General features: G+C 41.3%; 1 protein-coding gene across 2 annotated transcripts in view; it reads right to left on the bottom strand.

The window, feature by feature from the left end:
* The window catches only part of LOC117965683 (85/88 kDa calcium-independent phospholipase A2-like), a 31,863-nt gene that overhangs the window by 5,145 nt on the left and 11,011 nt on the right, over positions 1 to 15,707 (bottom strand). The window contains exons 8-14 of one of the 2 annotated variants that reach the window (XM_059016440.1): positions 12,940 to 13,048; positions 11,371 to 11,496; positions 9,219 to 9,309; positions 8,542 to 8,705; positions 7,964 to 8,114; positions 6,493 to 6,629; positions 94 to 248 (exon numbers count right to left, since the gene is read on the bottom strand). In XM_059016440.1, the coding sequence (XP_058872423.1) occupies positions 94 to 248; positions 6,493 to 6,629; positions 7,964 to 8,114; positions 8,542 to 8,705; positions 9,219 to 9,309; positions 11,371 to 11,496; positions 12,940 to 13,048 (933 nt within the window). The remainder of the gene's footprint in view (positions 1 to 93; positions 249 to 6,492; positions 6,630 to 7,963; positions 8,115 to 8,541; positions 8,706 to 9,218; positions 9,310 to 11,370; positions 11,497 to 12,939; positions 13,049 to 15,707) is intronic. The other variant, XM_059016441.1, reaches the window with a different exon arrangement.

The raw sequence follows: 15,707 nt of genomic DNA on the forward strand, positions 1-15,707 counted from the left end.
CTCGTGTATTTAATGCTAGACTGGCTGCAGTACCAACCTTGTGTTTCAGAGCCTTGCTCGTGTATTTAATGCTAGACTGGCTGTAACACCAACCTTGTGTTTCAGAGCCCTGTTGTACTCGTGGATTTCTGTCATGGCGTCCAACGTGGGGTTGTTGGCCAGCAGACCCCCGTCCAGGAAGCGTCCCATTGGTCGAAAATAAGAAGGCGCAGCCCCACTACAGCGAGCTGCTCTCCACACCAGCTGGTCTGGAAATGAGACGCACAGACACTTCAGAATGGAACACAATATAACTCCTGCACTGCACTGGTCCCATACGCAATCCCAGCTCAGTTATACAATATAACTCCTGCACTGCGCTGGTCCCATACACAATCCCAACTCAGTTACACAATCTAACTCCTGCACTGTAGTGTTCTGCGGTATTTCGGTATATCGAAATATCATGATACAAAAATTATATGATACCTAATATCGGGTTAAAAAAAAAAAATCGATATATCGTTTTTTTTCGATCCCGTCTTTTTTTTGGTGATATATCGTGTTTTTTGTCTGGCTATTTTTTTTTTGAGACTTCAAAACAACACTTTAATTGTGTGCTTTAAAAACGATATGAACTTTTTTGCATATACCGGAAGAAACTAACTTTCCTGCGCTGCGCGTTCTCGGAAAATTTAATTACAGTACTGCCCAAGTATCAACATGGCGGACGCGGGAGAACAGCTGGTTTCTAAAGCCAATTCCACTGTAGTGTGGAACTATTTTGGTTATCCATTAAATGAAAGCGGCAATCCAGTTGAAGGTGGACATCCAAAATGTAGGAGGTGTTTGAAAGAAGTAAAAAACAAGGGAGGAAACACCACCAATTTATTTAAGCTATCAGATCGCCACCCCAATCTCTTTGTTGAAGTGAAGCGACAGCATGTAAGTTAGTTACAGTGAAAATAGTTCTACTTTTACTGTAGTTATTTTGTTTTACATATTATTGAGATTCTGTGAATTACATCTCGCCTTAAAAATGTAAATAATGCACCCAATTAGTATTTATATATGTGTGTGTGTGTGTGTGTGTGTGTGTGTAAGAAGTTGAAATACTACAATACTATATAAAAAAAGCACTGTGTAAAGAGAACATAGGAACGCTCTAAAAGCGGATCAAAATGCCGTTCGTTAGTTCACCAAGATGCAAAAATATATTTTGCAGACGTGTCATTAAAACGACTCCATGTTAAAAATTGTTAACACTTTATATATTCCTTGGATTTTGTCGTAAAACATTTTTTTGTGTGTGTAAAACAATTAGCTTTCATGCTGGAAACGGACGTCTGATTGTTGCAAGTTCAGCACAAAAACATACAGTACACAGTACATAGGCTGCATAGTCCCCCCCCCCCCGTCCCCCCCCCCATATATAGTTCAAGGCGTGCATACGCGATTCAGCAGGTAAACGATGTGCTCTAATCTATAGTTGTAAAAGTCTTTTGTCTAATTTATTTTCTTAGCAAAATTAACATCCACGCTCGCATGATGGTCTGAATAAAATTGCGTAACATTTCCTATGTTTATAGTGCACTGCAACGTTGTTTTGAAGGAGACGTTTGGCTTGAATAAGATGAAACATAATATTATGTTCTAATAGTTATCAGTGTTTTCAGTACTACAGTATCAGAAGTTCTTTGCCAGAAATGCTTTTTTCATCAGCTCAACTTATTTTATAAAATTAATTTGAAGTAATGATTCTCTCTCTCATATATATATATATATATTGAAACACAATATATACAGAAAATAATGTCTCTTATACTAAGCTCTCTTTACAGTTGTATTTAATAGTCGGTGGCAATGACTTTGATTACACTATTTTCTGTATTTCTTATATAAAAAGAGAACTTGTTTCAACAGAAAATAAAATTAAAAAGCAAGCATTCCACCATGCTGTAGCATTAAGTGAGTTTTAGCCTCTACCACACTTTGTACTTGCGAACATTTTTATTTGACAGCCATTTAACATATAATGGACATAAAATTCAAAGAATCGTGATAATATCGAATATCGTGATCTTATGCAGGGTATCGTATCGAGGTAGCCTAAATCAGGTATCGCAGAACACTACTGCACTGCGCTGGTCCCATACGCAATCCCAGCTCAGTTACACAATATAACTACTGCACTGCACTGGTCCCATACACAATCCCAGCTGAGTTACACAATATAACTCCTGCACTGCGCTGGTCCCATACGCAATCCCAGCTCAGGTACAGACTTATAAAATAACGCAGTAAAACAGATTTGAAGACTTGATACCGTTTATTAGACCAACTACGATATACAAACACTAGCTTTCAAGACCTGAAAACTTTGCCTAAAATATTGGAATAATGGAATCAAAATCGGTGTTCATTTAGATTGGGATCTCTTTAGTGAGAGGGGCTGTTCATTTAGATTGGGATCTCTTTAGTGAGAGAGGCTGTTCATTTAGATTGGGATCTCTTTAGTGAGAGAGGCTGCTCATTTAGATTGGGATCTCTTTAGTGAGAGAGGCTGTTCATTTAGATTGGGATCTCTTTAGTGAGAGAGGCTGTTCATTTAGGTTGGGATCTCTTTAGTGAGAGAGGCTGCTCATTTAGATTGGGATCTCTTTAGTGAGAGGGGCTGTTCATTTAGATTGGGATCTCTTTAGTGAGAGAGGCTGTTCATTTAGATTGGGATCTCTTTAGTGAGAGAGGCTGTTCATTTAGGTTGGGATCTCTTTAGTGAGAGAGGCTGCTCATTTAGATTGGGATCTCTTTAGTGAGAGAGGCTGTTCATTTAGATTGGGATCTCTTTAGTGAGAGAGGCTGTTCATTTAGATTGGGATCTCTTTAGTGAGAGAGGCTGTTCATTTAGATTGGGATCTCTTTAGTGAGAGAGGCTGCTCATTTAGATTGGGATCTCTTTAGTGAGAGAGGCTGTTCATTTAGATTGGGATCTCTTTAGTGAGAGAGGCTGTTCATTTAGGTTGGGATCTCTTTAGTGAGAGGGGCTGTTTGTTGATTTCACTGTGTTAAGTGTCATTTCTCAGCGTTTGAGAAATAATTTTTGTGCTAAGCTGTACATTGCCTGGCTGTAAATGCAACATAAACCTGCATGTAAGGGTAAGCGGGAACAGTATGGTTGAATTCATTTATGTAGGGGTTATGAAGATAATATATCATGAACTTCTACCAAAAAAAAACAAACACACATTGACCGAAATACTACCTTTATTAATTTAAATAAAAAATGTGAAGTTATAATTATAAAGTGCATTAATACAATTGCCTTTTGTGATCTCCTTGCAATCACTCCCTCTTGTTGTCTAATGGTACATACTGTCAGTGCAGGCACTAGCTGATGTCAATATTACATTTGAAATAACCCCAAGCACCTCACAGCAGCGCTTGTGTAAATGAACTGATCGCCGGTCTGGGGAGCCCTGCTTCGTCAGGGTCATGTGGGAGAGAATATGTGTATGTGCTGCGGCCCCCTGAAACCACCCCGCGGCCCCCAGTTTGGGAACCCCTGATCTAATAAACACTATTAACTCTCAGCCATACATAGGAATTTAAAAACATTCCCGCAACTTAAATAATGCTTTGAAAATTGAGAGTACATGTATAAGCTTCACTTAAACATGAACTGAAAACTTGTTCTTAAACTTTTGGCAACACAAGTTATTTCTGTCCAGTGCTCTCTCAATTCCAGTCTCTGTGACCATCACCCTTCTCCACCCCTGCCTTTAAGGCCCCCCCCAGTATGCCCTTTGCTTTCCAACACCACTGTGCTGCACCAGTGCTGGTGTGTGGAACATGCAGACACCGCTGGTGTTTCCTCACACCCTGATGCCGTCGTGAACAATTCAGCAACACATTTGTGCTAGCTCTGGTTTTTAAAAGTTTCCACCACAAACATGAACTTTAAAAGAAGACAACTGAGGAACGTCCACTAGGTAGAAAAATAAATAAAATGCATTTAGGATGCTTGACATAAAAGTCTGTCCTAGACCTGCATACAGGCGCTGCACAATGTACTAGACCTGCATACAGGCGCTGCACAGTGTCCTAGACCTGCATACAGGTGCTGCACAGTGTCCTAGACCTGCATACAGGCGTTGCACAGTGTCCTAGACCTGCATACAGGCGTTGCACAATGTACTAGACCTGCATACAGGCGCTGCACAATGTACTAGACCTGCATACAGGCGTTGCACAGTGTCCTAGACCTGCATACAGGCGCTGCACAGTGGTGTAGCATTTTCGTGTTCGTCTTAAATAATTTGATGTTCTACTTTGTGCATGTTCACTTATTTTAAAGTTTATTAAAACACACAAAAATATCTATCTATCTATCCTGTACAGGGTTGTTATTTGTAATCAAGTTTGAAGTTTATCTAGGTTAATTAATGGTTTATATGTTTTAATTTTCATTTAGTATTTCTACATAGCCTTAAGGGATTCCAGTACACATTTACTTCATTCAAGTAATTTCTATATTTGACATAAATGTTGTTTTCTAGTCTCAATAAAGGTGTGCTTCTTGATTAACATTCCAGATACCACAAATGTGTTAATGGACGTGCTCTTTTGGTTAGGAGTGGACAGCGGTGAGCTGTAGTGACAGACTGGACCTGAAACAAACCTTCATCGCTCACTTTCCTACGCTTGGGTAGCTCTGTGCGTGTACCTCATAAAGATAACCTCCTCGTTCTCTGAAACAATACAACAGACACGTCCTCACACACCAAACCAATCAATAACAACAGAACACACCCCCCCACTGCAGGCCTCAGACACGTCCTCACACACCAAACCAATCAATACAAACACAACATCACCCCCCCCTGCAGGCCTCAGACACATCCTCACACACCAAACCAATCAATACAAACACAACATCACCCCACTGCAAGCCTCAGACACGTCCTCACACACCAAACAATCAATACAAACACAACACCACCCCGCAGGCCTCAGACACGTCCTCACACACCAAACCAATCAATACAAACACAACATCACCCCCCCCTGCAGGCCTCAGACACGTCCTCACACACCAAACCAATCAATACAAACACAACATCACCCCCCACTGCAGGCCTCAGACACGTCCTCACACACCAAACCAATCAATACAAACACAACATCACCACCCTGCAGGCCTCAGACACGTCCTCACACACCAAACCAATCAATACAAACACAACATCACCCCCCCCTGCAGGCCTCAGACACGTCCTCACACACCAAACCAATCAATAACAACACAACATCACCCCACTGCAAGCCTCAGACATGTCCTCACACACCAAACACCAAACCAATCAATACAAACACAACACCCCCCTGCAGGCCTCAGACACGTCCTCACACACCAAACCAATCAATACAAACACAACATCACCCCCCCCTGCAGGCCTCAGACACGTCCTCACACACCAAACCAATCAATACAACCACAACACCACCACCCTGCAGGCCTCAGACACGTCCTCACACACCAAACCAATCAATACAAACACAACACCACCACCCTGCAGGCCTCAGACACGTCCTCACACACCAAACCAATCAATACAAACACAACACCACCCCGCAGGCCTCAGACACGTCCTCACACACCAAACCAATCAATACAAACACAACATCACCACCCCGCAGGCCTCAGACACGTCCTCACACAACAAACCAATCAATACAAACACAACATCACCACCCCGCAGGCCTCAGACACGTCCTCACACACCAAACCAATCAATACAAACACAACATCACCCCGCAGGCCTCAGACATGTCCTCACACACCAAACCAATCAATACAAACACAACATCACCCCACCAAACCAATCAATACAAACACAACATCACCCCCCCCTGCAGGCCTCAGACACGTCCTCACACACCAAACCAATCAATACAAACACAACACCCCCCCCCACTGCAGGCCTCAGACACGTCCTCACACACCAAACCAATCAATACCAACACAACATCACCCCCCTGCAGGCCTCAGACACGTCCTCACACACCAAACCAATCAATACAAACACAACACCACCCCGCAGGCCTCAGACACGTCCTCACATACAAAACATTACTGAACACAAAATAAATCAGCACCAAACACTGGTCATAACACTGTCAATAGGGAGTAAGGCCACCATGGGACTGATTCACCTGCTATAGCACACCATGGGACTGATTCACCTGCTATAGCACTGTCAATAGGACAGCATGGGACTGATTCAGCTGCTATAGCACTGTCAATAGCACACCATGGCACTGATTCACCTGCTATAGCACTGTCAATAGCACACCATGGAATCAATTTACCTGCTATAGCACTGTCAATAGCACACTACGGCAATAGGGTGTACATCATGTGACTGATTCACCTGCCATAGTTGCTGCAGAAAGGGGACCTAGCTAGACATGTGTCGTGTAGGGGACGGGAAAAGGGGAGGGGGGGGAAGATACCCTGAGGTTTGGTGAGGGGCTGGAAGTCGGCGCTCCTCTTGTAGGGGGGGTCCTGGCCGGTCTCAGGGGGGTCGTAGTTCCTGAAGAGGTGCAGCTCTGCGGGGTGCCTGTCTGCCAGTGTACCCGTCACCATCACCCTGAAACACAGCCGGAACAACAACAGATAGAGCAAACCCATTCATATCATATTCATATTCATAGGGGTGTTCTACTGTCCCCAACTATGATGTTTCCAATCATTTTTATTGAAACTACTCGCATATTTTTTTTTTTTTTCATCATTATTAATTTATTAACTAGTTGCCTGCCACAGACAGCTGTAATATAGGCTAGATCAGCCAGTGTATTTTTATTACACTGGCTTACTTCTATAAAAAAGACTCTAGTCTAGCCTAGGTGACAGATATCAATGGCAGGCAACTGGAACTGAAGAGCAGCTCCTGAACTCAGTCAAAGCAACACAGACTGATACAAAACTACAAATAAAAACACTGCGTGTAAATAACTGTAATAAGAACCACTGAGAATGATTGGGGACTGTAAAACACAATGTCATTGGAAGCCACAGACACAGTCTAGTCCAGTGGTACTCAACTCAGGCCCTCAAGATCTATTCCAGACCTTGTCTTTATTCCAGCCAGGTCCTAAATTAGTTAACTGCCTCTTAACAGCTTCAACGAACTACTAGAACCTGCTTGGAGTAAAAACCAGGACTGAGATGGATCACGAGGGCCTGAATTGACTACCACTGGTCTAGTCGAATTCTGGATATGGAGATTTCCATTGCTTCCTGGTACCTCATCACTTCCTGTCCAAAAGGTGTAGCTGCACCATATTTGTATTTATTTATTTACATTTATATAGAGCCTTTCATCACAAGGAACTTTACAACACTTTACAATATAATACAACATTTACAAGGCAAAGATAATTCCAAGAAAACTGTTCAAAAGTCAGTCTAAAATGATATATAGTCAGTGATAAAATGATGGTAAAGGCGCCATTTTATCAAATGGGTTTTAAATGGGTTATATTTTAAAAATATAAAGATTCCCTGCTTGTTTGACTGAAGATGGTAGAGCATTCCACAATACTGGGGCTTTTCAAGAGAAGGCCCTGCCTCCTTCCCGCACCATCTTTATTCACCACTCTCGGAAAAACCAACAGCCCCACATGCTGTGATCTTAGAGTACGACTTGGATTGTAAGAGGTCAACAATTCCTGCAAATAACTTGGTTTATAAGTTAAAAGCAACATCTTATAATCAATTCTAAAATGCAAAAGAAGCCGGTGCAAAGTACCACAGTACGGATACAATCACAATGAATGGACCAGTGATAACACGATTCAACCAAATAAGAACATGCATTTTAAAGCCTTGGTTAGCAATCCTTTAACATGAGCTGGATGTGGTAAGAAGGGTGGGAGGGGTGAAGGGGTCGAACTGTCCCGAGGTGTTAGCGAGGCTCACTTTGGGTATCGGACGTCGGTCATCTTGGTGTTCTCCCCGAACTCTCTCTTGAGGAACTCTTCCAGGGGGGCCGACTCGTACGGACGGGACCCTTTAAACACCTCGTCTTTCATCCGGAAATACAGGCAGCGCAGGTACTCCATCGACTTGCCTTGGGAACACAGAAACCAGAGTGAGTGTTTCTGTCAGGACCCAATAGAGTGTTACATAGTTAATACTCCATCGACTTGCCTTAGAAACACAGAGTCACCCCACATCGTCCCCATGTACGACAGGGCTAGACACACAGAGTCACCCCACACCCTCACCATGTACGACAGGGCCAGACACACAGAGTCACCCCACACCCTCCCCATGTACGACAGGGCCAGACACACAGAGTCACCCCACACCCTCCCCATGTACGACAGGGCCAGACACACAGAGTCACCCCACACCCTCACCATGTACGACAGGGCCAGACACACAGAGTCACCCCACACCCTCCCCATGTACGACAGGGCCAGACACACAGAGTCACCCCACACCCTCCCCATGTACGACAGGGCCAGACACACAGAGTCACCCCACACCCTCACCATGTACAACAGCCAGGGCCAGGATCCCGCCAGTGCTGGTGCCCGAGACCCAGTCAAAGAGATCTCTGATTGGCCGCCCAGCCGCCTTCTCGAGGGCAATAAGCAGCTGGATGAGAACGAGGCCCTTGATTCCCCCTCCGTCCAGACACAGCAAGCGGTCAAACCTGCAACACAGGAGCCACAAGTCAGTCACTGCAGACACAGCAACGTGGAACCATTAATGGAGAACCGTGTGTGAGATCTGAACTCGCTGAACCATGTGTGTGATATCTGAACTCACTGAACCATGTGTGAGATGTGAACTCGCTGAACTATTTTGTACATTTAATTAACAGATATATAACCATGGGAAGAGTTGCATGAGCTCACTGCATGATTAGAGCAAAGTAAAAAGCAAAATTGTCTAGATTTATTCAGGGAGAGTGGGAGCGAGGACAGTGTGGGAGCGACATTGTGTGAGAAGTGCATCGATTTAAAAGTGCAGAGCAGTTAGAAGCAGTAAGGAGAAATTAAACCTGGAATTGCTTTCATCAGAAAATACATTGATTGGGAAATGAATGCAGCTTAAATTCTAACAGCTGCGTGTCTTTTTCTGATCACAAACTGAAACTTATTTCCACCCCTGCTCCTCGTACACTACACTTAAATACAAACTCTCTCTTAATTAGCAATCTTACTTCCTGTTGGCTGCTTGGACGCCGTCCACTTCCACCACCCCTTTCGTCAGGGCGCCCAGGGCCGCAGCAACATGGATGAGGTCATCGAACCCTGAGAGGAAATGAGAAACACAGGGGCTGGGGCAGCAGGCATTACCTTTACATTCCTGAGCTAGGAAGACTGTGAATGCATAGAAGAGCTTCCCTCTGCCCATAGCAAGAAAGCGAAGACTTTATATTCATCCAAAACTATTGAAACACTCACTAGCGCTGAATTAAGAAAAACTAATTAAATGGCAAAGGCTTCAAAACAGATGTCTTTTTCAAGCTGGTCTTCTTTTTAAAAAGACTGAAAAAAACATCAAGCCGAATCATTTGTCACTGAACTTTAGTTTATTTTAGTATTTCTTAAGACTCCCAGTCTTACTGCGTTAATGTTTCAGAAGCGAGCAGAAATATCATTAGAACTCATTCAGCTTTTAGGAGGAACATATTCGTTTTGAGGCGACTCACTGAAACAACAAAACCTGTCAAGTGTACACCAGCTTTCATAGGCTTTGCGAAGTATGATCACTTTTGATATATTCTTCTGAACTATTTACTCTGATCACTTTTAATATACTCTCGTGAACCGCATGACCAAGAGGGGTCAGAGCGCAGATATACAATGTCAATCTTACACCCGCCTTACCGGAGGCAGCTGCAGCCAATCACAAACATGTGTAGTAATCTAGTCCCGTAGGAGTTATTCATATTGGCTTTAACCAAGTGAGGTTCCATGACGTTTTAAAGATGAAGTCACATCAGCTCAAAACATATCTGTTATTTATTACTGAGTGATTCATCAGACACAGCAAACCTTGTATACAAGAACATTTCATTGTTTAGTAAGGATAGGAAGAAGAGCATAGTACGATATATGGAAAAGGGTTTAAACCGTCACTCAAGAGCAGTGCTACCAAAATGTTATCCACGAGGAAAGACAAACAACTGCTATTAAACCAAACCAAATCCAGTGTTCACTAAATATCTGTACAGCTGAACAGATTACCATCTCCTCTTCAAATAATGTAATTGTATGTAAAAATAATGTGATATCTTGTAACAGCTGTAAGTCGCCTGGATAAGGGCATCTGCTAAGAAATAAAAAATAAAAAAATACTACTAGAACTAGCGGAAATGTGCTATACTATAAAACTGGCATCACAAGGGGTTTAGGTATTGCAGTAAAATTAGCAAAAAATGCCTCACCCCCAGTTCGGTATGTATTTATATACTTCATACAACGCTACCTCCACATGCAGACTCACAATTCCATTCATAGATTTCAAGAAAATGTAAACACATGTTTTGTCCACGTGACGAGCTCTGTGGCAACTTGTTGCAAAGGGCACGATATTAAACAAAGCTTTGATTAATTGACTGATTAAACTCATGCCAATGAACATTTCCATGCAAAAACATCCAATGCTAGGTTAGTACACTAAAATAAAAACCAAAGTCATTGTATTTATCTTGCTCTTATTGTATTACTTGTACTGTAACACTTGGATAAGGGCATCTGCTAATAAATAAATAAATAAATAAATAAATAAATAAATAAATAAATAATAACCAATAAATTACAAGATACCACTGGGAACATGTTGTACTTTAATGAAAAAAATGAATCGTTTTGAGATGCTCCTTTGTTTTGAAAGGGGATAACAGTGTGCTTTCAGGAGCGGTTATATTTCGGTCAAGCGGGGAAATGCTGCAATGCTTTTCGTCAAAACTGTCTCATCATTAAATAATGCGCCGTCAAATACAGTAGTAAGCAAATTTTTTTTTTTTACTGCACATTCTGCTGGGATGGAAATAAGACTCCCATTGCATAGTAGTTTGATCCATTCCTGGTTTTACTACAAGTTTAATTAGACATGCCTGAGCCATACACACTGTGGCTAACCAAGCTTATAATAAAACCTGGAACAGGTGAAACTGCTATGCAATAGGAGTCTTATTTCCGTCGCTGCTCTGGACTAATGAGACATGAAGTGCTGCTTGTGAAAATCACAAAACAGAAACAGAGAATCAGGAGGAGAGGAGCACAGAGAGCTGTCAGAGGAGAGGAGCAGAGCAGACTCCCAGAGGAGAGGGAGGGAGGGAGGGAGGGAGGGAGGGTAGTCGTTACCTAGATGTGGAGGCGGCGGTCTCTGCGGAGGAGAGGGGAGTCGTGTGGGGGTGTCGGGGGCAGGAGGGTGACAGCGCTCAGCACCTACGCTATACAGCAGGCTCAGCAACACCTTCCTGTTCGAACCTCAAACCCCACAAAACAAGCATGTTAAAACACACACACAGCATGCACTCCCAAACAACATGCAGTTAGCAGTGTCACGAATCGGCATCTCAGCCCATTAAACTGAATGGGAAGGCAAGGGCTGGATGCGAACTGCAAAACCACACAGCTCAAAGACTTACCATTCAACTGAAGAGCAAGCTCTGTAGCGGAGAGGGACGTACAGGTCTGATGCTGCTGTCAGTATTATTAACTGATCAGCTGCTATGATTCAGTACACAAGTCACTGTAAATATCCATAGTACTTTATATATATATATATATATATATATATATATATATATATATATATATATATATATATATATTAGTTAGTATCAGTGGTGTCAAAAGCAAAGCAATTATATTCCAAAAACACTTTCGACCAATATTGAACAAGATAGTTATTAAAATACAGTTTACATATGCTTTGACACTTTCACTGTGTGATTAAATGAATTTGTGTTAATTGAGACTCAGTCAAGCTGTTGGAGGACAGTTTCATTAGTGTATTAGATGTGGGCAATACAAATCACTTCTTACTGAAGAGAGAAGGAAGATTAGAGGCAACTGTTTTATTTTACACAACTGAATTATAATATTTAAAAACTATAGATATTGACTTTCTGAAGCCTGAAATAATATTGATACTTTGTATTGTATATTGTAAGGACTTTACAACATATTAAAGTCACGATACATATAAAAAAGACACAGGTGAAGGGAAAATATGTATCATAACATGTGATGGTGGTAATGACATGAATGAAAACAATCAGAACGTAAAACTTTTGTTAGATTTATATTGTCAATAAATCACATTCATTTCCCATTCACTGAATGTGATTACAGATGGCTGGCCCTGCGGGCACAAAGTGAATAAACTCAGCGAGTGGGGTCTAATAGTTAACCGTCTATGTAACCATTTATAGTTTGAAATTGAAACATTACAAATCACCAATACAAAATGGAGTGTTTCTGCAGTGTGGAAGGCAGTGGGTTTGAGGAGCTCAGTGGTTAGATAAAGAAAGCGCTGGGCTGCAGTGTGGAAGGCAGTGGGTTTGAGTAGCTCAGTGGTTAGATAAAGAAAGCGCTGGGCTGCAATGTGGAAGGCAGTGGGTTTGAGGAGCTCAGTGGTTAGATAAAGAAAGCGCTGGGCTGCAGTGTGGAAGGCAGTGGGTTTGAGTAGCTCAGTGGTTAGATAAAGAAAGCGCTGGGCTGCAATGTGGAAGACAGTGGGTTTGAGGAGCTCAGTGGTTAGATAAAGAAAGTGCTGAGCTGAAGTGTGGAAGGCAGTGGGTTTGAGGAGCTCAGTGGTTAGATAAAGAAAGCGCTGAGCTGAAGTGTGGAAGGCAGTGGGTTTGAGGAGCTCAGTGGTTAAAGGCTGTTTCTGACTGGCGACAGGCCTTGAAGAGGTGGACATACCTTTGCTGGTTCGAGCTGCGATCAGGCCGGGGGTCTCCCCGAAGTCATTGGGGATCTCCACGTCTGCTCCGAACACGATGAGAGCCTTGATCAGCTCCATGTGATCCAACTGGGAGAGAGATGCACTGGGCATAAGAGAGACTGACGAGGTACCAGACATACACACCGGTCTTTACATTGCCACGGTTCAAAATATTTAAGAGATTGTGAAGCATAAGATGTTTCCACTCCGAGAAATGTGCCCCCTTTTCCCCTTTCTAATATTTAAGAACTAGTTTCTTTAGCATTATTGATGATTAGCTTAATGTAATGTTCAATTTATTTCTCTCCATCTTCACATCAACACACTTTTGAAAACGGCTGAAATGTACATTTTCTTCTTTCTAACTGCACCTCTGAGACTCGCATGGTGAATGGAGGAGCACGGCAGGGAAGATACATGAAATCACTTCTAAAGATGCGCAGCTTTTACTCTCCTTAACACTAGAACCACCAAAATGTAAACTACTCTGCGTATGTGAAGATCGCGGTTGTCTGTTCTTGACTTCCTAAATACATGTATTAAATAGTAATACCCTGACGGCATTTGAAAGGCAGGATCGCAAAAATAAATAAAAGGTTATAATCCCCCCTAGAACCGCAAGAGCAGTCATTTTGACTGCCTTTTACAATACATGTTTTGAATATAACCTACAATATTCTATTATATTTTATATACAAGTCTGTTGTTATCTCTACTGGACCTGGCAGCCATCAATTCTTTCGAGTGTTTTGTACAAGGAATGCACCGAGGAAAACATCAGTAGGAGAGATTTCATCTTGAAGCTAGCAACAGCGCTTCGGCAGAAATATTTCGATCAGAAAACTGCAAAGCAGCAGGCTGCTGCTGATCAAACTGGATTCAGTGCTGCACCGAGTGACACGCAAGAGAAACATATGTTACTTTTGTTTTAAATTAAATACATTTGTTTTTACAGTTTTGTACGTACATCTACCTAGATTCTTTTGAAATGTTTATTTTATTATAGTTTTTCATTTTTTTGAAGTAGTGCTTTATATGTGGTAAGTTAGAAAATAAACCCTTTTATGTTTAATTGTTCATTTAAATACAGTGTTTTGGCTGTGCAGATGTTTGATATGATGTGCTTGAATAAAACGTTTGCGTTTATTCCGATAGTTTGTCTTTCATTTTAATATTGATGTTGTTTAAAATGTAACCGTCATCATGACTGCCGGCGGTGGTTTTAGGTACGAGTGTGCTGATACTCACACTTGTAATTGCCTTCAGAAGTATTCGTTCAGTTTACAGCCTCGCTACAGCAGTACAAACGTCAGCGCCCCTGATGAGAGAAATCCGCTTCCAATCCACTTTTAAAACACTCAGTGCAGAACTTAATTACCATTGATTGGTACTCAATTGTAAAGGTAAGGAAGGACAGCTTTTCTTGTTTTGAAACACATTAATACCTGCCGGTAAATACATCTTCAAGGCAATTAAGAGTATCAGCACATCCCTAGTATTGGATCATGCTTTTTTTTTCTGGAAACAGACCTCAGTGCACTACCCAGGGCAAATTTGCGTACTGCCAGCAAAACAAAAGGAAAAGTGACCATAGTGGCTGATCACTAGATGGCGCTGTTGCTTATATATATATATATATATATATATATATATATATATATATATACACACATATATATATTATATATATATATATATTATATATACACACACGTTATATGCTTAGTACACCCTCGCTATAACGCCCTTCATTATAACTAGGTTTGCTACTATTCGATTTTAATTTTTCTGGACAAATCGATGATTAATATTGACGTTTATTTTTGAAAGAATTTACCATTTTTTTCAATCTCTATTTTTCAGTTAAAGCAGAGCATGGGTGAAATCGACCTTTACGCTTAAAATATCTCATTTAGAGAAACCCCTTAATCATATTCAACATGCAACAAAACCATGGTTACTAACATTCTAATTGAAATAACGTTTGGTCACAGTGAAGCTATACCTTGTAAAGCTAACGTTCCTACACAAATTAAAAAATTGTCTCAAATAAACCATAGAAAACACAGCATATAAAGTGTATTACACACATGTTTATAGCATGCATTTGACTGACAGCGACCCCTAGCCATTCAGAGCGGAAAGGAGACGGGACAGGCAGCAAGTATAAAAACTACACAGACAAGATGATTTCTAAATTATTATTTTTGGTAAGAAAAAGAAAAAAAAGCAAGTGATTTTACCGACGTTTACCCTATATAAATTTATTTCAGTCAATTATTTTGGGGAATTCGACGTTTAACGAGCTTTACCGATTAAAATCAAAAAGTAGCAAGCCGAATTATAACGACCCTTCGGCTATAACAAACCTGGCCCCTGAACCCCAAATTTAAAAAAGATAATATAAACACACACTGCCAACATCCCGGTCTGTATGCACGGGATGCCATCACCGCAGTGAAGTCAACTCTTTTCTTAATAAAAAGCAATAAAATCATTTTATGTTGCAAAAATCTGGAAACTATATTGATCATTTGAAAAAGGTAGTAACGTAGGCATGTCATTGTCGTGAATAGAGGTTGTCAAAAGCACTCTGTTTTCTGGATTGTTCAGCAACCATGCGGCAAAGCAAAACGGATTAAAGAAAGGAACAAAAACAACAAAACAAAACTTGAGGATCTGATGAACTTTTCATGTCGGGTTGATTATTATTATTATCATTATTACTATTATTATTATTATTATT

The sequence above is a fragment of the Acipenser ruthenus genome, chromosome 53 (genome assembly GCF_902713425.1).
Source record: "Acipenser ruthenus chromosome 53, fAciRut3.2 maternal haplotype, whole genome shotgun sequence".
NCBI lineage: Eukaryota > Metazoa > Chordata > Actinopteri > Acipenseriformes > Acipenseridae > Acipenser > Acipenser ruthenus.